General features: G+C 39.5%; 2 protein-coding genes across 3 annotated transcripts in view; both read left to right on the top strand.

Annotated features, from left to right (window-relative positions):
- LOC114363605 (sodium potassium chloride cotransporter) overlaps window positions 1–8138 on the top strand; it is a 32619-nt gene extending 24481 nt beyond the window's left edge. Inside the window, exons 11-21 of one of the 2 annotated variants that reach the window (XM_028319389.1) lie at window positions 89–210; window positions 572–707; window positions 1568–1779; window positions 2376–2510; window positions 2721–2827; window positions 3373–3608; window positions 4596–4771; window positions 5067–5224; window positions 6034–6176; window positions 7074–7207; window positions 7641–8138. In XM_028319389.1, coding sequence (XP_028175190.1) covers window positions 89–210; window positions 572–707; window positions 1568–1779; window positions 2376–2510; window positions 2721–2827; window positions 3373–3608; window positions 4596–4771; window positions 5067–5224; window positions 6034–6176; window positions 7074–7207; window positions 7641–7754 — 1673 coding nt within the window. In that variant the 3' untranslated portion in view covers window positions 7755–8138. Of the gene's footprint in view, window positions 1–88; window positions 211–571; window positions 708–1567; window positions 1780–2375; window positions 2618–2720; window positions 2828–3372; window positions 3609–4595; window positions 4772–5066; window positions 5225–6033; window positions 6177–7073; window positions 7208–7640 lie in introns of both variants that reach the window. The other variant, XM_028319380.1, reaches the window with a different exon arrangement.
- Window positions 8139–10755: 2617 nt separating this feature from the next.
- Window positions 10756–25876, top strand: LOC114363384 (bumetanide-sensitive sodium-(potassium)-chloride cotransporter). Its single transcript, XM_028319082.1, has 19 exons — window positions 10756–10955; window positions 16135–16199; window positions 16277–16366; window positions 16455–16635; window positions 16872–17131; window positions 17214–17322; window positions 17445–17572; window positions 17737–17928; window positions 18132–18363; window positions 18479–18600; window positions 18786–18921; window positions 19128–19339; window positions 19474–19712; window positions 20782–20966; window positions 21472–21629; window positions 23835–23989; window positions 24274–24413; window positions 24515–24648; window positions 25454–25876. Exons 1-19 carry the CDS (start codon window positions 10913–10915, stop codon window positions 25556–25558), a joined length of 2886 nt encoding a protein of 961 aa, XP_028174883.1. The 5' UTR covers window positions 10756–10912; the 3' UTR covers window positions 25559–25876.
- Window positions 25877–26387: the final 511 nt, after the last annotated feature.

The raw sequence follows: 26387 nt of genomic DNA, 5'->3' as shown, positions 1-26387 counted from the left end.
AGTATACGCGAGTACTTAGACCTAGATAGATTTTTTTTACATCACCATAATGTACTTACATAATATTATTGTAATTTGATTATTGCAGCTGACCTGAACACCATCGCGCCGCTGATCTCCAACTTCTACTTGACCTCGTATGCTCTCATCAACTTCTGTACCTTCCATGCGGCGCTGGTGCGCCCACTCGGGTGGAGACCTACATTCCGGGTAAGGAATTTAAAAATATTAATGAAAAAGTTTAAATACTCCGTGTCATTGTAAGTACCTATGACCATTCAGGCCAATAATAAAAAAAGAAACAATTATGTAACCTTTTTTGTTTTCAAATTAATTTCAGTGATTTGGTAATTGATATTCTTTTGTTTCTTCTCATGTTCGTCGTTCTGTTTTTTAAAACATAACAAAATATTTTTGTTTTGTTTTAGTAGTCAATACTTTTAATTTAATTAATAAATTTTCACTGTGTGTTTATTACTTTTAGTGGCATCTGATGACATAATAAGGAATCATTTGAAGAAGCATCATGATGATCGTAACTTCCTAAGCGAAATATTTCCAATTGTTCCAGTATTATAACGTGTGGGTGTCGCTCGTCGGCTTCCTGATGTGCGTGGCCATCATGCTGCTGATCAGCTGGATGATGTCGCTCATCACATTCGCCATCTTCATCACACTTTACCTTATCGTGCATTATCGTAAACCTGGTGAGTGAATTATTTCTTCTCTTTGTTGAGTAGTCAAGTTTTTCTACTTAAGACTATTAGAAGATTTAGTGTTAGGAAATACAATAAAGTATTGAGTATAGGTGTTAAGACTATTTTAAAGTTTCATTTTTTATATCCGTACCTATTCGTAAAATGTTCATTGTATACTTTTTGTAGAGAACTACGAGCGATACTTTTAAAGTTTTGTATTTTTTAAGTAATCTTCAAGATTTTTAGTAACGGTAAACTATGATACGTAATCTCTGGCAACAGTAATGACTCAATCAAATTCGATAGTTTGGGATATTTTCAGTACACAGGTAATCCTTTCAACCTGGCTACTTGCTCCAATAACTCGATGTTATCCCTTTTACTGTGTCAGTGGAAGTGGCCAGCCCCAGGAATAGCCAGTCTAATTCGGTCTGCCTCCATGAGCGATTGCATCATCACTCCCTTAGCCGGCGGATTGACTTGCGCAACGCTTGTTTGCAATCTCGTTTCCTAAATTTATTGTATCAAACTGCCAATCGTTCGCGAGAATTACCACTTTGATGCTGGAGTACGTAAATTTCGGTTAATCTGCAATACGCCATGGATTGGTTGACTCTAGCGGTTTTAGGGCGTATGAAACCTATCACCTGTCAATGCTATAACGTGCTAAGTATATCTCATGGGCTTATTTCATTATAAGTTTGACTTATTATTTTTTAAAGTCCTTAGTTGTTATATGAGTTAGATTAATTCAGAGTCCTAAGCATGAATGACTCTCGTAATCGTATAGCAATCTATAAAGGATTTCGACGACGTACAAATGTACGTGCTTCAGGCTAGAAAATCCTTCAAATATTCTTAAATTACAGACGTGAACTGGGGAAGCAGTACCCAAGCGCAAATGTACAAAACGGCTCTATCAAGCGCCCACAACTTGGCTCGAACTGGGGAGCACGTGAAGAACTACTGGCCCCAACTCCTGGTTTTGTCCGGGGTGCCGCAGACCAGACCCGCTCTGGTGGACTTGGGCAACCTCATCACTAAGGCTGGCTCGCTCATGATCGTGGGGGATATATCTGAGGTAAGTTAGCATCAGTAAATCATCATTATGACGAATATTTAGTTGATGCACAAGTGCGTACATAGCACGTTGACATTGTGACATTGACAAATTGGCCAAAATGGCCTTAAACTTGGAAAATTGCGAGTTACGTATGTATATTTTGACCTTACACGTGGAAGATGGCCACAAGTAACGGCAAATCTAAAGACAACGACATTGAATTGAACCCACCGAAGAAAATCGCTCTATCCAAACAATGGTCAATGCCATAATAGCAAAAGTCATGTGATGTTAGACCGCCTACCAAGCTGGACGCAATCCGATCGCATCATTATTTTATTCTCATTAACGATTGAAAACTTCTCCGAATTATATTCAGTCTTCCAATTTAGGAGTGTCTTATTTTACGAGTACTACAACCTCTACTAGTCACTCATTGTTATAAATTAAATAAAATGAAAACTGATAGCTTGAATGTAGTGATGACTTACAAATCTAGATTTAGCAGTCAAGATTTTTAAGTTTGTCTAGATTTTAATAACTTAAGTCCAAGGTCTTATTCTACGTGCCAAGATGAAGACTACGTAAATCTATAAAACGCTTTTTCTTCACAGAAAAAGTTATCCTACAAAGAGCGATCGCTCCGATCACGCGCGAGTGACGAGTGGCTGCGCGATCGCAAGGTTAAGGCGTTCTGCGGCGGCGTGCACGGGTTCAACTTCGAGCTGGGCGCGCGCGCACTTATGCAGGCCACCGGCGTCGGCCGCCTGGCGCCCAACGTGTTGCTCATGGGCTACAAGGCTGATTGGGCCACAGCACCCGCGGAGGATTTGGTGGCTTACTTTAATGTTTTACAGTGAGTGTCCAGAGAAAGGAATCATGTTACTATTGATCGCGAGTGACGAATGACTGCGCGATCGCAAGGTTAAGGTGTTCTGCGGCAGCGTGCACGGGTTCAGGCCACGGGCGTCGGCCGCCTGGCGCCCAACGTGTTGCTCATGGGCTACAAGGCTGATTGGGCCACTGCTCCCGCGGAGGACTTGGTGGCTTACTTCAATGTTTTACAGTGAGTGTCCAGAAAAAGGTATCATGTTATTATCGATCGCAAGCGACAAATGACTGCGTGATCGCAAGGTCAAGGCGTTCTGCGGCGGCGTGCACGGGTTCAGGCCACGGGCGTCGGCCGCCTGGCGCCCAACGTGTTGCTCATGGGCTACAAAGCTGACTGGACCACCGCACCCGCGGAGGATTTGGTGGCTTACTTCAATGTTTTACAGTGAGTGTTCAAATAAAGGATGTCACTATCGATCGCGAGCGACGAGCGTACGGACTTACAACTCTCTAGATATGAGTACGACTTTCTTTCTATCTTCATTCCCCACGGCTGACCAGGCTTCTCTCTCTCTCTCTCTCTTTACTCACTACAATGGACAGGTGGGTTGAACACTAAGCTTGGATATTCGAATGTGTATCCCTTTGCCTCCTTTTACGATATCCACGGGAAGAACGGGAATTGTCCTATTCTGCTCTGTCGTGACGACACGACTGAAATAATTACCTAGCTTGACATTCTTGTTTTAATTATAGCGCCAAATTAACTATTTTCTTCAGTGCCGCCTTCGAGAACCGCCTAGCAGTAGCGATTGTGCGCGTAGCGGGTGGACTGGACTGCGGCGAGGCGGCCGAGGCGGCGGAACAAGGAAGCGCGGCCGGCGGGCTCACCGCTACGTCAGCTGGTAGCGGCGACCTGCGGATACGTCGCGGGCCTTCCAACATCATGCACGCTGATTCAGACCTGGATATACGGTCGTCGGACTCGCAGCCATCTAGCCGGCACAATTTGACAAGTAAGTGAGCTTTTTAATACTTATTAATACTTACATAAAAGCAGTTTTAGGCTGGACTGCGGCGAGGCGGTGGAGCAGGGAAGCGCGGCCGGCGGGCTCACCGCTACATCAGCTGATAGCGGTGACCTGCGGATACGCCGCGGGCCTTCCAATATTATGCACGCTGACTCTGACCTAGATATACGGTCGTCGGATTCGCAGCCAACTAGCCGGCACAATTTGACAAGTAAGTGAGCTTTTTAATACTTATTAATACTTACATAAAAGCAGTTTTAGGCTGGACTGCGGCGAGGCGGTGGAGCAGGGAAGGGCGGCCGGCCGGCGGGCTCACCGCTACATCAGCTGGTAGCGATGACTTGCGGATACGCCGCGGGCATTCTAATATTATGCACGCTGACTCGGACCTAGATATACGGTCGTCGGATTCGCAGACATCTAGCCGGCACAATTTGACTAGTAATAAGTCCATAGCTTATAATAAAGTTGTTTAGAATGTAAGTCTGGTGGGCTCACCGCGACGTCTGCCGGTAGCAGAGACCTGCGGATACGACGTCAACCCTCTAACATGATGCACGCTGATTTTGACCTGAATATAAGGTCGTCAGACTCGCAGCCTTCTAGCAAGAACAATTTGACCAGTCAAATTATGCTTGCTAGAAGGCTGCGAGTCTAATTTGTTACCTATACTCGTATGAGTAAGTACTTACATAAAAGCGATTTAGATTGCGAAACTGTGGAGAGGCCACATCTGCTGGCAGCCATGAATTTAGACATTCTCCAAAGTTAGACAGACAGATTTACGGTGGCTCACAAGTTAATTGTGATGACAGTGACTGTCCAAAATTCTGAACTGGACAAACCTGTTCATCTGCCTACTTAAATCTGACCATTAAGGTGATTAAGGTTAATTTGCGTGTTTTCAGCATATCTTCAGCCACCACTTCACCAGTCAACAAGTAAAGTATTTATGTGACTCTTTTGTTGCAGATCTGTTGACGTTGACGACTTCGCGGTCGTTCACAATATCGGAGAAGGAAACGAAGGAACGAAAGAAAGACAAGAAACCGTCGGACATACATCGCCAGATTGTGTACAAGGCCTCCAACGGAGTTGAGATATCGAAGGCACAGCTCTCGCAGATGACTCTATTCCAGAGAAAACAGGTAATTTGAATATTTGGCATTGGATCTGCTTGGCAATAAAATAAAAGTTTTGATTTTGAAGGCATTCACTGATCTCAAATTCTACAGCATGATGTTGATTTATGTTCCCAATTTCAACATAAAGTGGGTAGAAGTACTTACATAAGTGTGCATCAATAGGGCGACGACGACGACGATAAGTTGTTGTATGTACCTAGTCAAAGGTAAAAATAAAAAAATAAAAAAGTGCCTTGTAGCAGTTGTAGCAGAGTCGATAGCCGTGTGGTAGTAACTGAAAACGAACCTTATTCTATAGGAGCCAGGGTCGATAGACGTGTGGTGGCTGTACGACGACGGCGGGCTGACGATCCTGCTGCCGTATATTATTTCCCAGCGCTCGGCGTGGGCGCACTGCAAGCTGCGCGTCTTCGCGCTCGCCAACCGCCGCCACGAGATGGAGCTGGAGGAGAGGAAGTGAGTTTTTAAAGAGGTTTCTGATTGGCAGACTTCAATCTGCTGCTACTTCACATTTAACATTTTGCGATTCGATTCCGATGCAGTGCGTAAACGCTCAGATATGATTCAATGATTTACATGAGTAGGTACCTAAGTAAAACATAATTACCTACTCCGAAAGGCATCAACGGAATCTAACGAGAGCGCTCTTGTAGTGTACATACACTACCCTATAAAGTCAACTCGATAAAATCTTTTCACCAAATTAGTAATTTGTAAAAAAAAAACAAATTGCGACTGGTACCCCATATAACATACAATTTGTGGAATACTTATTATTGGTTTTTTGGCCTTCATTTGCGCCAGCTCGGTTTGATCTATTGTGGCAGCCCTTGTCTTTAGACTGCTTAGACACTGCTTAGTCCCGTTGAGTCTATAAATTTCCAGATTCTTTGGAGCGTGATATCTTCTATCTCATCCGGGTGCATGATGTGTCGCCCGAGATGGATACTTCTTTTGCTCATAAGCGGCCCGCATGAGCAAAGAACATGCATGGCCGTTTCTTCTTCTGTATGGCAGAATCTGCACAGAGTTTCCTCGGTCATGTTCATGTTTGATTTGTGTTTGTTTAGTTTGCAGTGGCCGGTTAGTAAAGTGGAATACTTACCAAATCACTGCATTCATTGTCACCTTTGCACGATTTTGGGTCATTCAAATTGCATTCGTACATATCGTAGGTAACAAGCCGTGTTTCACAGATTTCTTGATTCCATATTCTTATAAGTATCTTCTTCATGTTCTTCCTCACTCATGGAGTTTCATTCCAGCATGGCGAACCTGCTCTCCAAGTTCCGCATCGACTACTCGTCGCTGACGATGGTGCAGGACATCACGGAGGCGCCGCAGGACGACACCAAGAAGATGTTCGACGAGCTCGTCAGCAAGTACACCTCCGACACCGCCAGTGAAGGTATATTAATTGACCTTTCCGTACCAGTTTCTTTATAGTAGACCAATGTTTTTCAACCTGTGGGTAGCCTCTATAGGTGGGTCGCGAGAGGTCGTAAAAACTACTTCAGTAAAAAAAACCTTATAAAGACAGATTAATCCGAAATCGAATTATGCAAATATTGTATGGATTGAAGTATACGGTCCCTACAAACATCTTTGCAACATTATAAAATGCATGAAAAAAAAGCGAACGGTCGCGGGGGGTCGCAAAAAAATTTTTCATACTAGGGGGGTCGTGTCATGAAAAAGGTTGAAAAAAAACACTGTAGTAGACCATTGCTTTTTAGTTACAAGTCTCATCCAATAATAGCATCTACTTATAAGATGCCAGTTGTAGTTCGATGTACCTACCGTCCGTTATTTGTACCTATATAAATCAATACTGATGTACCTAATAATATCCATTCACTGCATGCTAGTATAATCTTCTTCGTACCACTTCCACCAATACTTTTATGTTGCTAGAAAAGTCTTGTGTACCTAGGTCTACGTATAACAGTATCACTTATATGCTCTTGCTATCGTAAAAACAAAGAAATCCCAAAATTAGGTGGCAGTAGTTTGAGCACATAGCTTTGCGAAAAACTTACGTCCAGCAGTGGGCTACCATACCATGCGTTAAAATAATGATAATGCATATAATAAATGGTCATAAACCCAATCCTCTGTTTTGTCTAGGTATCACTTATAATATACTCTTGGTATCGTAAAAACAAAGAAATCCCAAATTAGGTGGCAGTAGTTTGAGCACATAGCTTTGCGAAAAACTTACGTCCAGCAGTGGGCTACCATGCGTTAAAATAACGATAATGCAAATAATAAATGGTCATAAACCCAATCCTCTGTATTTGTCTAGAGTGCCGCATCAGCGAGACGGAGCTGCTGACATTAGCGGAGAAGACAAACCGCCAGTTGCGTCTACGCGAGCTGTTAATAGCCAACTCCAGCGAGGCGCGCCTCGTCGTCATGTCGCTGCCAATGCCGAGAAAGGTAAGTGATTCTGTTTTTTACCCAAAACGGAGACAGGAAGGTTAGTGCTTCTTTTCTTTTACGGAAAAGTCTACTTACATCTCACATAATGGAAAGAGATGATATCCGGTACCCCGCGCTTTCTTAGACCAAAAATTTGTGGTTCATGTCTTCGTGGATGAAACAATCTATATTGTTACTTTAATAGTACAATTTTGTCGAATGTGTCACATTATGATGTAATTCAACATGATGATGTGATTTAAGGAAAGCAAGCATCAGATAAAAGTATATTTCCTTGTAAGTAAATCGCAATAGCAAACCTTGATGGCATGTTTTCCTTGACATTGTTTTACGTACTTACTTATTTGTGGCCTTCTTTCTTGTTTCTTTATTTCCATGATACCTACCTATTACTTAGGTCATAAAGATTAAAATTTCATCTTTGTATCAGGGCTCGGTGTCGGCGCCGCTGTACATGGCGTGGCTGGAGATGATGAGCCGCGACCTGCCGCCCATGCTCTTCGTCAGAGGGAACCACACCTCCGTGCTTACCTTCTACTCTTAGATCAATCTACACAGCGGGGTTACTCCAAAGTTATCCGATCTTTCGAATTTGCCGTCGCTCTCACGCAAAGAGATATGCCAGCATGAGGGACAGTGACAGATGGACCCGAAACTACGTTACGGAGTAGCCCTACCTACAGGTCACTAGGATAGGTGCTAGTGTACAGTCGACAACACATCAGATCAACATTTGTTGCAACATCGCACCGTTACTTATAAGATGCCGCCATATTTAATTTGATGTGCCGCCATCTGTAGTTTAATTTATACTTGAACTTGGCTTGACACGCTACCACGTGTCTAGATAAAAACAGGTACTTACTTGCCGATTATTTTCTTTTCTATGAGCAATGTTATCGATGTGATTAAATGGACTTTAAAATGATTACTCAAAAAAAAAAAACATACGGGTCGAATTGAGAACCTCCTCCTTTTTTTGAAGTCGGTTGATAAAGAAGTACAATGCCAACGTCTTAATAATTGTAATTATGTAGATACTTAAGCATCAATCAATTAGCCCTAGTACCGTGATAGTGCACCTATCCAGGAAAGTTTAATATACAAAACTATCAATATTTCTTTTTCTTTTGGTCTTTTTATATTTCCAGTCGATTGTTCGAGGGGAAAATCTATTTTTTCAACAAACAGAATATTATAAATAAGTTATTCTTATTTTTATATTTTTAGACTAATGTTAAACATAAGTAGGTATTTAAATAAGTGATTGACGTTTGTGTCTAATTATGAATTTAAACGTTTGTATGTAAGTGCCCAATACTTAATTAAGTAAAGCAATTGTTTGCATTGATTTCCTACGTAGATCATAAATAGATGCAACCGTTATGAGATATGAAACAATTTATAAAATGAAACCAAAGCCAATAACAGTTTTAGGTATTATATAAATCAATGCATTATACGTACTTATTTTTGTAACTTATTGCAGCATTTTTACAATCTTAACCATTATTTAAATATTATGTATTTAAGTTATTTACCTAGGTACTATTTACTCGAATAAGTAATATTTATGTTAGGTAGGTAAGTTAATTGTTAATATAATTATATAAAATCTAATTATTGTAAAAAGTTAATAAATGTGAATTTTTTTATTGAAATAAATGTATTTTATGTATTAGTGTACCTAACTACATATTAAAAAAAACACGCAAATCAAATAAAATTGCAAGATAGCTCTCTGTAAAATATTTTCTATTGTCTTTTTGTAATTAGGTTTGTTTATGGGTTTTTAGGTAGGTACTCCAAATATATATTTTTTTATTTTCTATTTTCAAAACATGTTAGGTATGTCGTTGGTTAATACATTATTTTTCAAAAATAACTACATCTTTTTTCTATTATTTATTTTATTATAATGATATTTGCAAACATTTCTGTTATATTATGTATATTTCTATTATTTTATTTATTACATGTCTTAGTTCTTATTCATATTATTTAATAATTTACTTACGAACAATGTCTGTAGCCATTAAAACAATATTTAATGTAAGTAATAATTTATGAATAAAATCTGATGAAAGACATTTTTGAGAAATAAATGACTACAAAGTACTAAAAGTGGTTTATTTTGACTCAACAATGGTAAATACGCCACATTAGGGCTCCTGCACACTTACTCGGTGCGTATGAACAGTGTAGCGGCGCGGCGCGGCGGCGCGCGGTGGCGGCGTCGTGTGCAGGAGCGCTTAGGGGTTTTTTCTATCCTACCTAATCCAAATCCGTCCGTCAACTGTCAAATTTCAATATGTTTTTGGTCAAAATATTTGCGGTTTTCAATGTTTTTAACCGACTTCAAAAAAGGAGGAGGTTATAATATGTTCGACTGTATGTATTTTTTTTTCTATGTATGTTCACCGATTACTCCGTCAATTGTGTCAAATTCTTGGAGTCGGTGCAGGAAAACTTTACATGTTTCATAATCTTGGCACCGACTCCAGAAGTATCAATCATGGTATATTATACCTACATAAATATTAATTCGTCCTAATAAATAAGTAGGTAATTAGTAATTATTTTTCTACTTTTTAGTGTAGGTTTTTTGGAGTCGGTTTTTACATTCATATTGTAAGACTATTTAAACAATATTTAAGTGTAAACACATCGAAAATTGTGGATATTTCATCTAAAACTTTTTTGGACAAGGATTGAATATGGGAAACGGACGTTAAGCACATTAAATAGAGCTTCGGTCAGGTTATAGTATGGGTTATGGGAATGAATCCCGGTGAAATTATTTTTTGAAAAAGAGAGAAATTGAAATTAGTTAATACCTCTTTAATGTAAACTTTTTCGACTTTTGATCCATTTGACAGTGTCAATTTAGACAAATCCTATTTTCCCTCAATTTTGTATTTCATGATTTTAGAATAAATTGAATGAATTTAAATTAAAGTTTATTTATACAGAAAAAATATTATGGATACTGAAAATCAATTACATAAGTCAAATGAAAAGCTATATGGTATGTGAATCAATAATTTTCCCTTAAAGCTTAAACACCGAATTTAAAAGGTTTTAAACTTAACGTGATGCTTTTAGCAAAGTAGTACCTACCTTGACCTACCTATATGTAAGTACATGAGTATTTAGTGTAAAGTGTAAGTGCCTTAGCCTGTAACAATAAAAAAAGATCTGATTGCATCGTTTGTTGACGAACACGAATGTAAAACAATTTTCAGTATCAGGGTATGTTCACATACCATGCGATAGCGAAAAATGTTTGCATTGATACATAATGTAAGTAGGCACTTCAGAACTATGTTACTTTCGGTTGTGGTAAGTACGAAAGTTAAAAAATAACTTTTAATTCAGTAAGTGAGTAAGAAATTGAATTACTTACATTAAAGTGCTCGTAGAGACAGTCTTCTCTTCGTCCGGCTCGATGGTTGCTGACGACTTGTAAGGCTTTAAAGTATAAAGGTACCGTTTAGCGTTCCGCTACCGCTTCAGCTTCAGCACAGCTCCCTCTCAAAACCCAGAGCCGATGGTAACTGGTGCGGTGCGGTGCGGAGTCAGTTCGCGCGAGTTGGCGACAGTCGCGTCGGTTTCTCTGCACTAATTAGTGCCGATTAATTCGCGGAACCAATTCAGTAACTTGCCCTCGTTATAAACGCCACGGTACTTCGGACCCGCAGGATGGAAGATGATGAGCCCCTATTAAATTATTGTGAAATGCTAGGTGAGTAAGTCAAAGACGGATGCAAAAGAATATCTTCTGAATGGTACATCGTGATAGTAGTAGCATAGCGAGCTCAAACATCCTGAAAAAGCTAAAAGATCCCTCTACGTATCCTCGCTGCACTCAGCTAACAGGGTTGTAACGCTGTACTAATTATTATTATACTAGAAATTATTCATCATTTCAGCTACAGGACGTCCACTGCTGAACATAGGCCTCCCCCAATGACTTCCACATCGCACGGTTGGTAGCGGCCTGCATCCAGCGCCTTCCTGCTACCTTTATCAGGTCGTCGGTCCACCTTGTGGGTGGACGTCCCACGCTGCGTTTTCCGGTACGTGGCCTCCATTCCAGAACCTTGCTGCCCCATCGGCCGTCAGTTCTGCGTACTATGCGCCCTGCCCACTGCCACTTCAGCTTGCTGATCCGTCGGGCTATGTCAGCGACTTTAGTTCGTTTACGGATCTCCTCATTTCTGATTCGATCTCGTAAAGAAACACCGAGCATAGCCCTCTCCATAGCACGCTGTGCAACTTTGAGCTTCTGTATAAGGCCTATAGTGAGGGGCATAGCTGGGCATTAACTCGTTAATCCGTTAATCGTTAATTAACGAAGTTAACATTTCTATTAACGGATTAACTTTTAAGTTAACTTTAAAAAATGTTAACGGACTCGTTAACTTCCGTTAAATTATCCTAAGTCCGTTAATCGTTCATTCAGTACCTACTATTTACCAAAAAGATACAGCAGGCACGCTGAAAAACACTAGAAAAACGCGTTCTGACAAATATGTTCGGGCTTCCAGAACCCAAAACAACAGTTTTTGTAACCAGAACGAAACGATACAAAAAATGCAATTTTTTATTTATTTACAAGCTTTATATTGACTTACCTACTTGTTAGTATGTGTGGGACAAAAATCTTGCAACTAAATTTAAGACCAAGTTCTCAACCGATTGAGCTGGGTATACTTATGTAAGTACGATGAAAATGCAATGTTATGGTACCATTAAGCTGGTCTGATGATGGAGTCAGGAGGTGGCCATAGGAACTCCTAAATGAAACCGCGGCATCGCATCGAATTTGGGTTCGTTGGATTTGTCTTTTCGAGCACTTTAGTACTAGATGATGTCCAGGGTCCTGATGATGGAGTCAGGAGGTGGCCATAGAAATTCCTAAACGAAACGGTGTAAACTAATCGAGTTTAGGTTTGTTGGATTTGTCTTTTCGAGCACTTTGGTGATAAATCGTATTGTAATTGAACCAAGGCTCTGAGATTGAGATACTATACACTAAGAGCTGGTGAACGCCAGACCTACGTCGTTTATTAAGAACTGAAAGTTTGTCAGCGTATGCTCCCAATATAGGTTAGAATGTTGGTGGATTATGAAGTTTGGGTCATCGTTGCTTTGGCAGCTATCTTAAAAAAACTGTCTGGCAAGGAGTTGGAACTGTCAAAACTGTGTGGCTGATGTCGAAACAACTTCTAATCATTGTTCAAATATTATACATAAAAATCTGCTGTTATGGTATAACGTAAGAAGAATTACAGTCTATTGAATATACAGAAAAAGCCACCGTAAAAGTTAGGCTTACGTTATACCATAACAGCTAATTTTTATATAAAATATTAGGGCAATAATTAGAAGTAGTTTCCTCATCAGCCAGACAGTTTTGACAGTTACAACTCCTTGCCAGACAGTTTTTTTAGGATAGCTGCTAAAGCCACGATGACCCAAACTTCATGATTCACCAACATTCTATCCTATATTGGGAGCATACGCTGACAAACTTTCAGCTTTTATAAAATTACGTACATAGCTGGGCACCGTTAATCAAATAGTTAACTTCGTTAATCGTTAAACCGTTAATAAAAAAATTAACTTCGTTAAACGTTAAAACGTTACATTTAGCAAGATTTAACGCAAGTTAACGTTAATCCGTTAACCCATTATAATAAAACGAAAAAAATAATTGTATGCAAGGTTCAAATAATTTCGAAAGCTTGTATCGCGCATGGAATTTATTCTTCTTTTTAGCCAGACAGTTTTGACAGTTCCAACTCCTTGCCAGACAGTTTTTTTAGGATAGCTGCCAAAGCCACGATGACCCAAACTTCATAATCCACCAACATTCTAACCTATAATTGGAAGCATACGCTGACAAACTTTCAGCTTTTATAAAATGACGTTGGTCTGGCGTTCACCAGCTCTTAGTCTATAGTATTTCAATCTCAGAGCCTTGGTTCAATTACAATACAATTTAGCACCAATGTGCTCGAAAAGACAAATCCAACTAACACAAAATTCGATGCGATTCCGGCGTTTCATTTAGGAGTTCCTATGGCCGCCTCCTGACTCCATCATTAGACCAACTTAATGGTACCACAACATTGCATTTTCATCGTACTTATATAAGTATACTAAATTGCAGCTCAATCGGTTGAGAATAACTGGTCTTAAATTCAGTTGCAAGATTTGTCCCACACATACTAACAAGTGAAGTCAATATAAGCAGGCCTGTTCATCTCCGCGAGTTTACTTCGAAAAAAAAAAAAAAAAACAAAATTAGTAATTATTTTTCTACTTTTTAGTGTAGGTTTTTTGGAGTCGGTTTTTTTTTATAAAATTTTACTTATTTCTTGCTTTTTAGTTAACTAATTATTACCTTGATGATACCACTGAAGGTAGGCAGTAAATCGAGACCATATTCTTAATGTCTAGTGTAAAATAATATTCCCTACAAAATACAGGTTACCATATAGGAAACCTAAAAAGACCTTAAACCGACAGCCCACCTTAAAAACATGAAAGAATACAACTGTTGGTCTATTTGTACTTATAATATTTAAAGAATTATCCTACAACTCCTAAGCATTAAGGAGTTGTACCTACCATGACCAGTTTTTCTTCAAATTCGCATGAAACCACCCTTTTGATAATACCTATTCAACAAAAAAATAATAGTTCAAATTGGTTTATAATCGGCGGAGATAATACGTATAAAAAAGTTCATCCCCAATTTTCCACCCTTGGGGGTTGTTTTTTTTATTATTAAATTTAAATGGGACCACCCATTACCTATACGCTGAAAAAAGATTTGTTCAAATCGGTTCATAATTGGCGGAATAATCGCGTAACAAACATAGAAAAAAAAAACATACGGGTCGAATTGAGAACCTTCTCCTTTTTTTGAAGTCGGTTGAAAAAGCACGATGGCACCCTACAGGAGTACTATTCGACAAGGCCTCACATATGAGCAAGCATTGACTCACGCACGCGTATTCTTGTGTATGATGGAAAAAAATAAAGAAAATGGTGTACTAAATACTGTGCAGTATTTAACTGTCTAAATAATAATAAAAACACAAAATGTACTTTTTTAAGTTGCCTGAAGACACTGCGAGGTAAATAAGTGGTTAATATTATTCATGATAATTCATGCTTAATCATGTATTTCCTCCGCCATTTTCTGCAGTTTGGCACCTCACGTCACACATTATTTTACCGAAGTCAGCCTGTGTCTGTGCTTGACTCTTGAGACAAGCTAAATTACACCATATACCTAGTTAATGACATTGAGCATACAGCTCCACGCAACGCGTTTTTCTAGTGTTTTTCAACGTGCATGCTGTATCTTTTTGGTAAATAGTAGGTACTGGATTAACGATTAACGGACTTAGGATAATTTAACGGAAGTTAACGAGTCCGTTAACATTTTTTAAAGTTAACTTAAAAGTTAATCCGTTAATAGAAATGTTAACTTCGTTAATTAACGATTAACGGATTAACGAGTTAATGCCCAGCTATGATTACGTATGTCTGGCGTTCACTAGCTCTTAGTCTACTACTAAAAAGTGTAAAATAAAATTTTAATAATAAAATATTTTTTAAAAACAAGCTTTTATTCTGAAATGCAGTTGTTACTAAAACGAAAAAAATAATTGTATGCAAGGTTCAAATAATTTCGAAAGCTTGTAGCGCAAAGTTAAAAGAGGAATAAATTCCGTGCGCGATACAAGCTTTCGAAATTATTTGAACCTTGCATACAATTACTTTTTTCGTTTTATTATCATGTGTTAACGGATTAACGATTAACGTTAACTTGCGTTAAATCTTGCTAAATGTAACGTTTTAACGTTTAACGAAGTTAATTTTTTTATTAACGGTTTAACGATTAACGAAGTTAACTATTTGATTAACGGTGCCCAGCTATGGTGAGGGGCCACGTTTCCGAGCCATAAGGCTACGGCATGGAAGCATGGCAGTGGACGAGATAAATAATAGGTTCGTAGAAACTGTCCAAGCGGTCGGGTCGAAATTTTTTAGACCACGACGTAAAAATAAACCGCAAAAGCTAACCGACCGTACCCTCAAACTCATGCTGAAAGACGTTCAATGACACTGCAGACCTCCGTTGACGCTAAGGCATATCGGCAGCTCAATAGACAGATATGGAAGTCCTTGCGACATGATGTTCGCAATTTTAATACTAATAGTATTAAAGAGGCGATAGAGCGGAACCAAGGCTCCAAATTGTTCGCAAGAGACAATTCTATTGGGCAAAGCCAGCTGACGAAGCTGAAGACGGCGGACGGTAGTGTAACGTCAACAAAAGCCGAGGTTCTGGGTGAGATCGAAAGGTTTTATGGACAGTTATATACCTCGGTCACCAAACCTGTTGATAGCTCAACCACAGATCCAAGAGCTGACATGGCAAGCCATGGAAAGGATACGGCATAAACGTTAACGGCGAGTACATCACTCACCTTCGGTTTGCCGACGATATCGTGGTCATGGCAGAATCGCTGGAGGACCTCGGCACCATGCTCGAAGACCTTAATCGAGTTTCCCAACAGGTAGGCCTTCGGATGAACATGGACAAAACGAAGCTTATGTCGAACGTCCATGTTGCGCCCTACCTGGTGTCGGTTGGGAGCTCGATTCTTGAGATTGTTGACAAGTATGTCTACCTCGGACAAACGATTCAGCTAGGTAGGTCCAATTTCGAGAAGGAGGTTAATCGTCGAATCCAACTCGGCTGGGCAGCGTTCGGGAAACTACGCAACATCTTTTCGTCCAAAATACCCCAGTGCCTGAAGACGAAAGTCTACAACCAATGTGTGTTACCTGTGATGACTAGAAATTATTACTTGCCTATATTTACTGTATTTTCCCAGCGCCGAAAACATTTCGTCAGAAATCTAACGATGGAAGAAGCTTTATCAAAATAGTTACGGAAGAGGTAAGAAATTTCGTAATTAAATTACATAATTTAGTTAGTAGCTTTCAGAATAAAATTAATTTATTTTAACTCCCTAGGATAGAATCACACATTCATCCCAGGCCCATGTGATTGACCCGACACCAGAGCTGACCACGTTCGGAGGGATCAAGCTAGGATGGATTCAGGTGTGATGTATTTATTGTTACTATTTTCATTAAACAAAAAAACCTAATTACCAATTTTAAAATCAAATTAAGTATGTGTCCTCCACAGGGCGTCCTCATTCCATGTCTGCTGAACATCTGGGGCGTGATGCTGTTCTTGCGCATAGCCTGGATCGTGGCGCAGGCCGGCATCGGGCTCACCATCGTCATCATCTTCGTGTCAAGCTTGGTGTGCATCATCACCACCCTTTCCCTGAGCGCTATATGCACCAATGGACGTGTGCAAGGCGGTAATTAAAACAATTATACTCCTCATCCCTATGGTATCCTTGCCAAAAACCAGAAGATGAGAAATTCGAGTTGAGGCCAGAATTTTTAGTTTTGAACGGAACTTCCCAAATGGGTTAGGTACTCAAAAAAAGAAATTTTGATGAAAAGTTACTTAAAACTTACACCTTATTTATTTCTGCAGCTATCTTTACAACCTAATGCTTATTTCTTTTATATTGTATGGTTTTCTTCGAAGGTGGTGTATATTACCTCGTGTCCCGCTCCCTGGGGGCTGAGCTAGGAGCCTCCGTGGGCATTATATTCGCGTTTGCCAACGCAGTCGCGGCGAGCATGAACACCATCGGCTTCTGCGAGTCCTTCAACGAACTGCTGCGGCTACACGGCCTGAAGATCCTGGACAACAGCGTCAATGACGTCAGAATTGTTGGCGCTATTGCTTTGCTCATCATGTGCATCATATGCGCTATTGGGATGGACTGGGAGACGAAGGCACAGGTCAGGCTAATATTTCATTATTTAGAGTAAAAAAAAGAAAATTGTATCCTTGTTGTTGTAATAATTCTTATTGATATTGCAGAACTTTTTGATCGTAATCATTGTGGTAGCAATCTTCAATTACGTGATTGGGTCATTTATTGGCCCAAGAAACAACAACCATAGAGCTAAGGGATTTGTTGGTTTGAATAGTAAGTACCAATACAAAATCGTTCTAAACAAATCACGAATAAGTTAACAAAAGAGCAGTTTTGTTGCTCTTTTGAATTAATCAATGTGTGGTAACTTAATATTTTTTCTGTTATTCCTCCAGGTAAAACAGCTGCAGATAACTGGGGACCTGACTTCCGTCAAAACAATGATATATTTTCAGTATTTGCGATGTATTTCCCTGCTGTTACTGGAGTACAAGCTGGAGCTAACATTTGCGGTGATTTAAAGGTGATATAAAGATAATCTCACACTATTGCAATATTATGATTCTTGCGTCGTAATATCAAATCATAAATGATGTCTACTATGATTATGGGTACCAACTTGTATAAGCGCCCTGGAAAGGTTCTATGTACTAAATAAACTATTTGATTTGTTTGATTTTTTTGTAGAATCCAGCCACAGCTATACCCAAAGGTACTTTTACGGCGCTCGTGATATCCATATCGACCTACTTGTTTATGGCATTGCTGGCTGGCACCGGTGCGGAGCGTGACGCCTCCGGCAGGGTATCTGACTTGAACAACCAGACACTGGACTCTTGCAAGCCTGCATGTAAATATGGTCTTCACAATAATTATGAGGTAAGCTTTGTTAAATGTGTCCTTCAGCTCTTTTGCGTAAGCGAAGATATTTTGTATAAAGGGTAAACATACCTTACATACCAATAAGCTTCCAGATATCCAGATCTATTGGCAGGTGATTTTATGAGCTCCGTAAAAGAGTTTGTTCTTCATACCAGTTTTTTTCCTTTCATTTTCAGACATATTTTTTCTAATTGTTCCAGATAATGCAACTAATGTCAATTTGGGGTCCCATTATCTACGCAGGATGCTGGGCGGCCACTCTATCCACAGCTCTCACCAACCTATTGTCGGTGCCGCGACTTATACAGGCCTTGGGAATCGATCGCATATACCCTGGCCTTTTATTCTTCTCCAAACCTTATGGCAAACATGGTGAACCATATCGGGGATATGTGTTGACGTTTCTCGTGTCACTTTTGTTCCTTTTGATTGGTAAGCAATATATAAATTGCATAACTGCCCTACAGTGACAAATATTTAGATAACGATTTACGACTATGAAAGAACACGGAACAGAAGAATTTTCAGAATGCATTATTCTTTACAGGTGATTTGGACAAAATTGCTCCGCTCATAACAAACTTCTATCTGGCTTCGTATGCTCTCATTAATTTCTGCACTTTTCATGCCGCATTCATCCATCATATTAGTTGGCGGCCAACCTTCAGGGTATGTACCATCGATGTGTAGCGATGTAGACAGTTAAATAATTGGAGGACTTTAAAAAAATGACTGGAAGCAGGACGCGTTCTATAACTTTGGGAGCAACCAACCTGAAACTCATTTTACTTTTTCATTGATAGGATTGTTCTATACCTAAGTATTATTGTAGTGGTTTCTTTTGACTGTTGCAGTACTACAACACATGGTTGTCTCTGGCAGGGTTCTTGTTGTGCGCCGGCATAATGGTCGTGATCAGTTGGCTGATGTCATTGATCACAGTTGCTATATTTGTAACTCTCTACTTAGTGGTACTTTATCGACAACCAGGTTAGTTGATGAATATTGATTTTTAACCCTTATTACAGCAACCTCAATTCTACTTCTTATTTTAAATGACATTTGGGCCTTTTTTACATAAAAAACACTTCTCGAAATTAAACCTGTCACGAATGTTTCGTTAAAACTTAATATTCAATAAGGCGCATCAGATAATTGCACGTAATAAAGTACATGGTGATCAATTATTCCCGTAGCTGCAAGTTGGGGCAGTAGTACAGAAGCGTACCGGTACCGCGAGACCGTGAACGCCATCCTGACGATGACGCAGCGGACGGGCCATATCAAGAGCTACAATCCGCAGCTTCTGGTGCTGACGGGGAAACCCATGGCAAGAGTCGCGTTGCTAGACGTCGCACACCTCATCACCAAGGTCGGCTCTTTCATGATTGTGGCCGATATCACCACTGTGAGTGTCTACAGCTAGTACATATTTTGACTGTCTGTAATTGACTCGCAAAGACTATTGAAATGTCACTCATCCTTTTAGATTAGTCATAGATTGCCAATAACTATACCTATTTTAATTTTGTTTTTTTGCAGAAATTAAAAACATATCATGACATCAGCGAGCGCAAGCAGGCGGTAAACACGTGGCTGGCTTCGCGCAAGTACCGCTCGTTCTACGTGATCGTGCAGGCGGACTTGGAGAGCGGCGTGCGATCGCTCGTGCAGTGCGCGGGGCTCGGGCGCGTTGCTCCCAACGTGCTGCTGGTTGGCTACAAGGGCGACTGGAACCGATGCACGCACAAGGCGCTCGCGACTTACGTCCGGATTTTAAGGTAATTGTAACGCAACCCCTTTTTCTTCTTTTCGGAAGGACTGTGTTGATAGCTGTGAGCGGCTTTCTCAGCTTCACCGGACAATAGATGAGCGCTCAATAATTGTAACGACGTCGATTTTAAGTACGAAGTTATCAACCCGGAAACAGATCGCAACCGTATCAACTCGAGGAAGTCAGTATTCTTTGTATGAAACTCTGTAAGACTGCAACGCTCACTCATCCGCGCCGTTACATAAACGCCCGGCCTCGCGGCGTAAGGCGATACGGTGTTGATCGCTTTCCGGGTTGATAAGTGTGCTATGACCTTTAAACATGACCTCTCCTACTCATACTGTGGGTGTGGTATAAGATAAGGCAACTAGGGAAAGACATAATATGCGAAAATTAGGTAACTCGTCTACCCAGTGCAGCGTAAGTTTTCTTAAGTCGTATAGACTGTATGGAAAATCAAAGCCTATTTGTGCAATCGTTCGATTCAGCCAAATGATGTCCGCTAATGGACCAAGGATGTCCACAACGACCAGTTAAGTGGTGCCTGTATCCACTCCCGCAACCTTTACCAGATTGTCTGGTGGACAGACAATCTGGTAAAGGTTGCGGGAGTTTGATCAATACCATATCATAATTAAGTATGAATAGGTATAGCTAGCATGAATAACAATACACGGGGCAACGTGTAATGTCGATGGCCGTGTTTTAAAAAGCTTGCTTTTTTTATCCACAACGAGGAAGCTCTTGGCCTGTATCTCACCTGATGGTAAGTGATGATCAGGCCGAAGGTGGAAGCGAGCTTCACCTAGAATCCTCAACTACGGAGGAACTGGCTATCTTACCTCTAACTGCCGGAACACAACAATGCTGATAACATTGTTGTTATGGCGACAGACTTAGGTAAGATGGTGGTAGCTAGCCAGGCGGACTTAGAACAAGCCCTACCACCAACCAAACCGAACAGAAAAATCTGCCCCACTGGGAAACGAACCCGGGACCTCTGCGTCTGAAGCAGGTGGTCTTACCACTAGACCACAGAGGCGTTTAAATTTGCTATATCTCACATGACCGTTCAGGTATGCATTCGAGAACCAGCTAGCAGTGTGTATCCTGCGCATGCCGTTCCTCAAGTCATCGGGGTCGTCTACGCGCGTGGGCGGTGCCGACAGCCTGGCGATGATCGCGCAATCGCGAGTGCTGGCCGTCATGCACTCCAGCTCCAACTTCCAACTCCAAGACGATGATAGTGAAGAAGAAGAAGGTTCGTGAATCTTTTGTGAGACACCTTTATCAAAGTTACTTTTTTCTTCTTGTATTTTCTCCTATAGAATGAATGATATAAACTCAGATTTTTTCAATCATTCTAGAGATTGTCCAGGTTCATAAATGTTTCATTGGATTATTAAAGAAGCCTTTTTGATACCGAAAGTCATTCCCTGTATAGTTCCAAAATACTAAACTATCCTATGCATTACATTGACAATGGGGCGCCACCGTCAATACCGGATCGCTAGTTCCGATTTTTGCCATGTTAGAAACCATATAGTTGAACGATGGTAGCGCCCCCCTGTCATTGAGTTTGGTGGGACAGTTCAGCGTGGGTCATCTTTACCCGTACCGAAGTCAAGCGCCGGGAAAATATCCGAAATCTTATGAAACAACAACTTGCAACGAATCGCTACAGCCGATTTAAGAAAAATAAGGATGAAAATAACTCGGCCTAACTAGTATGAAATACCTATCTAATAAAAATTTCTTTGTTTTAGTTGAAGAAACCGAAGTAAAAGAACCATTGGACGGGGACAAAACGGATCGGTTCCCAGAAGTGCCACCGCCAGCCGAATCCATCACGACTCTCTCTACTCTTCCCCCTCCTCCGCCGCAAAACAAATCCAATCTGAGCAAACCATTCGCCTTACATTCCGTAAGTTACGACCATTACAATAATAAAATTAAAATTCATAAAATTCATTTATTTTTGCAAATAGGCTTTAAAAAAGCGCTTTTACACGTCCCAATATTAACCCTACCACTGCTTCGGGACAATAAATGGGCCAGTGCTGAGAAGAAGCAGCGCAAGAAACTCAGTCACTATTGTCAGCCTCCTTTTCAAGGTTTTACAGTCTTTAAAATATACAAATTATAGTCATAAGTATTGATGCGAGCTAGGTAGTTAAACATTCCAAACATTTTTATCTTTTATATAATCATCAACATTATAGTAGCCCTTTTTCATTAAGGTGCTTTTGATATGTGCTTTAAATTTATGAATGGACAATTCTACAACAGTTTGTGGTAATTTATTGAAAAGTTTAATACACCTACATTTCCCCATAAATGAATTACCTATCTTGTGCAGTCTGAAATTTGGAACGGCAAGTTTATTTTTGTTTCTTGTATTGAACTTGTGTAAATATACAAACATATATGGAAAAATAGTGTGTATTTAGAACTCACCACACTAGTAACCACAATTTATAATAATCCATGAAAAAGTACAGACGCCTACGTAATTTCCAAACCAAATGCCATAGAGTACAACTCGATCGAGTTTACTGCGCATCTCGCTGGAATGCCACTCCCTCGAACTCATCCGCACACCTCCCTGCGCTCGCCCCGTCCGTACCAGGGTCGATGTGACGTCACCGCTGCCAGGTGCGCAGTTAACTCGATCGAGCTGTACTTGTACTATAGCCTGACCAGGAACATAAAAACCCTGGCATAGAGGCGCGTCAATTGCATTTGATAGTGCAACACTGAGTACAGTCGTACCTGTGTTAATTAATAGGCTAACTTTATGTACCTATTCAGGATTACGGGCTAATTTGACATTTTCATAAATTAACGAAAAAATATTATTATAGATAACCTGGTTTAAATAAATTAAATGAAACCATCAATCGAGCTAGTAGGATTTATTTTATTATTCATCAATAATCAAATTTAGAACTTGAATATTCAACTGCAATGTTTGCTCATGAACGCTTTAAACTCGGTACCTCTTTCCCAATTCCATAAAATTCAACACTTAGAAAGTGACAAAAAATTTTTAAATAGGTAGTTGAAACAAACCACAGCTAATTTTCATAGTGGACTGTACTATGCGATAAACATATCAGTCAATTTGACAACCTTTGTCGGAAACATTATTTAATGAAAATAATGTCCGAACCCTTAGTATTTCTCTTCGACAAACACTTTAACACATTGTAAACCACTTTTCTTTCACGACTATAAAAAGATTTTAGCAATTTAATTCACAAAATCAATTGCGCACATTTAAAATAAAGTTTGTTTACACTTTGACAGCAATAGACTGACATGCAAGGTGACATGACAATGAAGTTTTCAGTTACTGTTGCCATTAAAAGAAATTAGTACCATTAGTTTTCCGCAACATGGCGAGGGTTTTTATGTTCCTGGTCAGGCTATAAGTGTTATTTTGCAATAAAAACTTCAATTATGTGATGATACATTATTGTGGTGATCCGCAGTGGACTGTATGCGTTTGTGTGTGTTCGAGAGCGCTGACCGGACGATGATGACTGCCGTTGAGAGCTTGCCCTTACTATGTCAGGCGTTGTAGGTGCTACTTGCAGGAATAAAACCACTATTTCACTTGCTGAGAGGTCTCGTGTTTATTATTCGCTTCCTTTTCTCAGTCCTTGCTTCTTCAGATCACTTGTTGCTTAGAGCACCTTGTTCTCTGAACTGAACACAACTTTAAATAAACTTAACCTTGTCTCCCGGAGCGCCTCGCTCCGTATTTATAGGGCCCCGGGGTATATCCATCCCTTTCTCTCCCGATATTCCTGTCTCTGTCTCTCATGTTCTGGACCATAGTTCTGGAATGTTCAAAGCGAGAGGTCCGATGTTGCCGTCCCGTTTCTTTTTCTCTCGAATATTCCAGAAGTGTGTGGAAGACTAATTGATGTGCAAGCGAGATGACAGATAATGTGAGAAAGAGATGGAATGTTATTTATTATCTCTAATCGACTCTAATTGATTATTTTACAACATTATCTGACTGTTAACGTTGCTAATCGATTCTAATTAATAAGTTAGCGTATTTCCTTGGTCGACGTCGCTAACAATTATTATTAGTGTACTTACATTGTTTTCTCTGAAGACCAGCACATTGGACACGTGGTGGCTGTACGACGACGGAGGCCTGAACATGCTTCTCCCGTACATCATAGCCAACCGAGGCTTCAAGGAGAAGATGCCTTTGAGAATATTCTCGCTCGCCAGGCCCCATCACAAAATTGAAGCTGCACAGAAATAGTATGATTATAATTTTTTGACTTTGTTATTAGATTAATGAGTACTGTTTATCAATGTTTCTGCTAAACTTAAAATCGCTTGCATGATTTTAATGGATGCCCTATTTTATTAAGACTAACTATATCTCGTATTAAACATTTTAATTAAAACAAATTACAATGTCATCTCATCATCTTACTTACCTAAACTCTTGCGGGTCATAGGCTGACATCAGGATTGATAGTGTCCTCAGCATTATACATATGTAATGGTTGGCGTATGTACACTTGTTTATTTATTTGCAGTATGGAAGATTTGCTTTCTATGTTCCGCATCGAGTACGACAAACTTCAAATGGTGACAACTTTGGGAAATCGCCCTTCAGAAGAAAGCTGGAATCTTTTCGACAGATTAGTGCTGAATTTTAAAGATATTGAAAATGAGGGTAAGTTTATAGCTCATTTTAAAAACCATAGAAACAATGAAAAAGAGAATATTTTTTTATAGAATACTAGATAGGAATAAAGTGATAACTTAATTTTTCAGAATGTCTCATTACGAAAGAAGAGTTAAAAAGGCAGAAGGACAGAACTTCTCGACACTTGAGGTTGCGAGAGCTTCTATTAGAAAATTCTTCAGAAGCCGGTCTCATCGTGTTGTCGTTGCCCATACCGCGGCAGGTAAATCGATAAATATAGGTAGATCCAAAATACTGAATTGTCCTATCCGTGACATTGATAGCGGGGTGCCACCATCAATACCGAATCGCTGGTTCAGATTTTTGCCATGTTGAAAACTATACATGGTGGAATTTTGTAATGCCACCTGGAGGGAAAGTACTCCTAATACTGTAGATAAAAAAATTTACTCAAAGAAAACATTCCTTTATTTTTGAAAAGAATTAGAACTGCATTCAAAGATTTCCAAAATTTTGCTTGCCACACCCAGGAATCGAACCAACTAAAATCTGTTAAAAATTACACCCTGTTTTTTTATTGCATCGATAGGGTTAAGTATAAGGATAAAATCTCACTAACAAACTTGATAAATCAAATGAAAGGAAAACCATGAAATCATCAATTATTTTAATTATTAACAGAAAATTTTATGGTATGGTAGTGAATTTTCGAAAAAAAATTGGAAATCTTTGAATGCAGTTCTATTTCTTTTCAAAAATAAAGGAATGTTTTCTTTGAGTATAATTTTCTATCTACAGTATTAAGAGTACTTTCCCTTCAGGTGGCATTACAAAATTCCACCCTGTATAGTTTAATGATGGTGGCGCCCCTCTGTCAATGAGTTTGATGGGACAGTTCAGTTTGGGTCATCTATAAATCGGTGTATTTTGTATGGAGTTTTTTGACGTTTATTAAAGTCAAAGTAAAATGGTACAAAAACCTTTACAAGTCTACTATGTTATGTTACTCGTTTTTGAGTTTGTGATTCAAATGGTGTTGCCAAACAGTAATAATCAACTTTCCACAGGGAACGTCTGCGGCGCTGTATATGGCGTGGCTGGAAGCCATGAGCTATGATCTGCCTCCCATGCTGTTCGTACGGGGGAATGACGTATCAGTTCTCAATATGTAATAGAACTATTGTATGCTACTCTTATTCCCGAAATCCTTTGTAACCGGGACCACGGGGTGTGACATACCTAATTATGACTGTCCTCTTGTGGGAAACACTACATAATGTAATACTCATCAAAACATGTTTGTGTATTTCCTGTGGTCATGCCCTTTTCATAAGATGGACATGAGCAGTATGAAAAGTATTCGTATCGTATGAAAACGTCACGATATATTAATTATTTGACAGAAGTATTGAAGTGGAAGTGACGATTTTGTATAGTCTGATATTTATGTCATGTAATCAATCATTTAATGCAATAAAACTAATCGTGTAAATATATTACAAGGTTTTCTTTATTTCACACATTTTCACAAGTTTTTAATTTAGATATAACAGAAAAATAATATTAAAATATTTACAGATACAGAATCAACAGTTGTTTCAGATTAACAATTTATTAGTCTTAAATTATAATAAGAGAAACATGTTTTAATTGCTACCTAGGTTTTAAGTTAGTGCATTTTCTGTTGCGAAAATTATTTTCAATCCATATAAATCCTACAAAAATGCATTCCAAACAGTAGTATCATTATCTAACTTGCGCAACAGTAAATTAGTTAAACCTAGAGAGTATGCTCCATAATTTTTATACCAAAGCTTTCGAGCTAGGCGAAGCAGCACACGATATCGATCCGGTGTATAAGTTTGAGTGTCAAGTGAAAAGCAAATCCACCAAGAACAATGGGTAAGTAAAACATAGTTTATATTTGGGATAATAGATGGCGCTGTGCTCCTTTAGCTCGCGCTAACATTTGTTTTTTTCCTGGCTTTATATACCTCCTGG

Source organism: Ostrinia furnacalis, unplaced genomic scaffold (genome assembly GCF_004193835.3).
Source record: "Ostrinia furnacalis isolate ACB-3 unplaced genomic scaffold, ASM419383v2 OfSCF0398, whole genome shotgun sequence".
Lineage (NCBI taxonomy): Eukaryota > Metazoa > Arthropoda > Insecta > Lepidoptera > Crambidae > Ostrinia > Ostrinia furnacalis.
The sequence above is the reverse complement of the archived record's forward strand: the minus strand, read 5'-3'. Positions and strand labels throughout refer to the sequence as shown.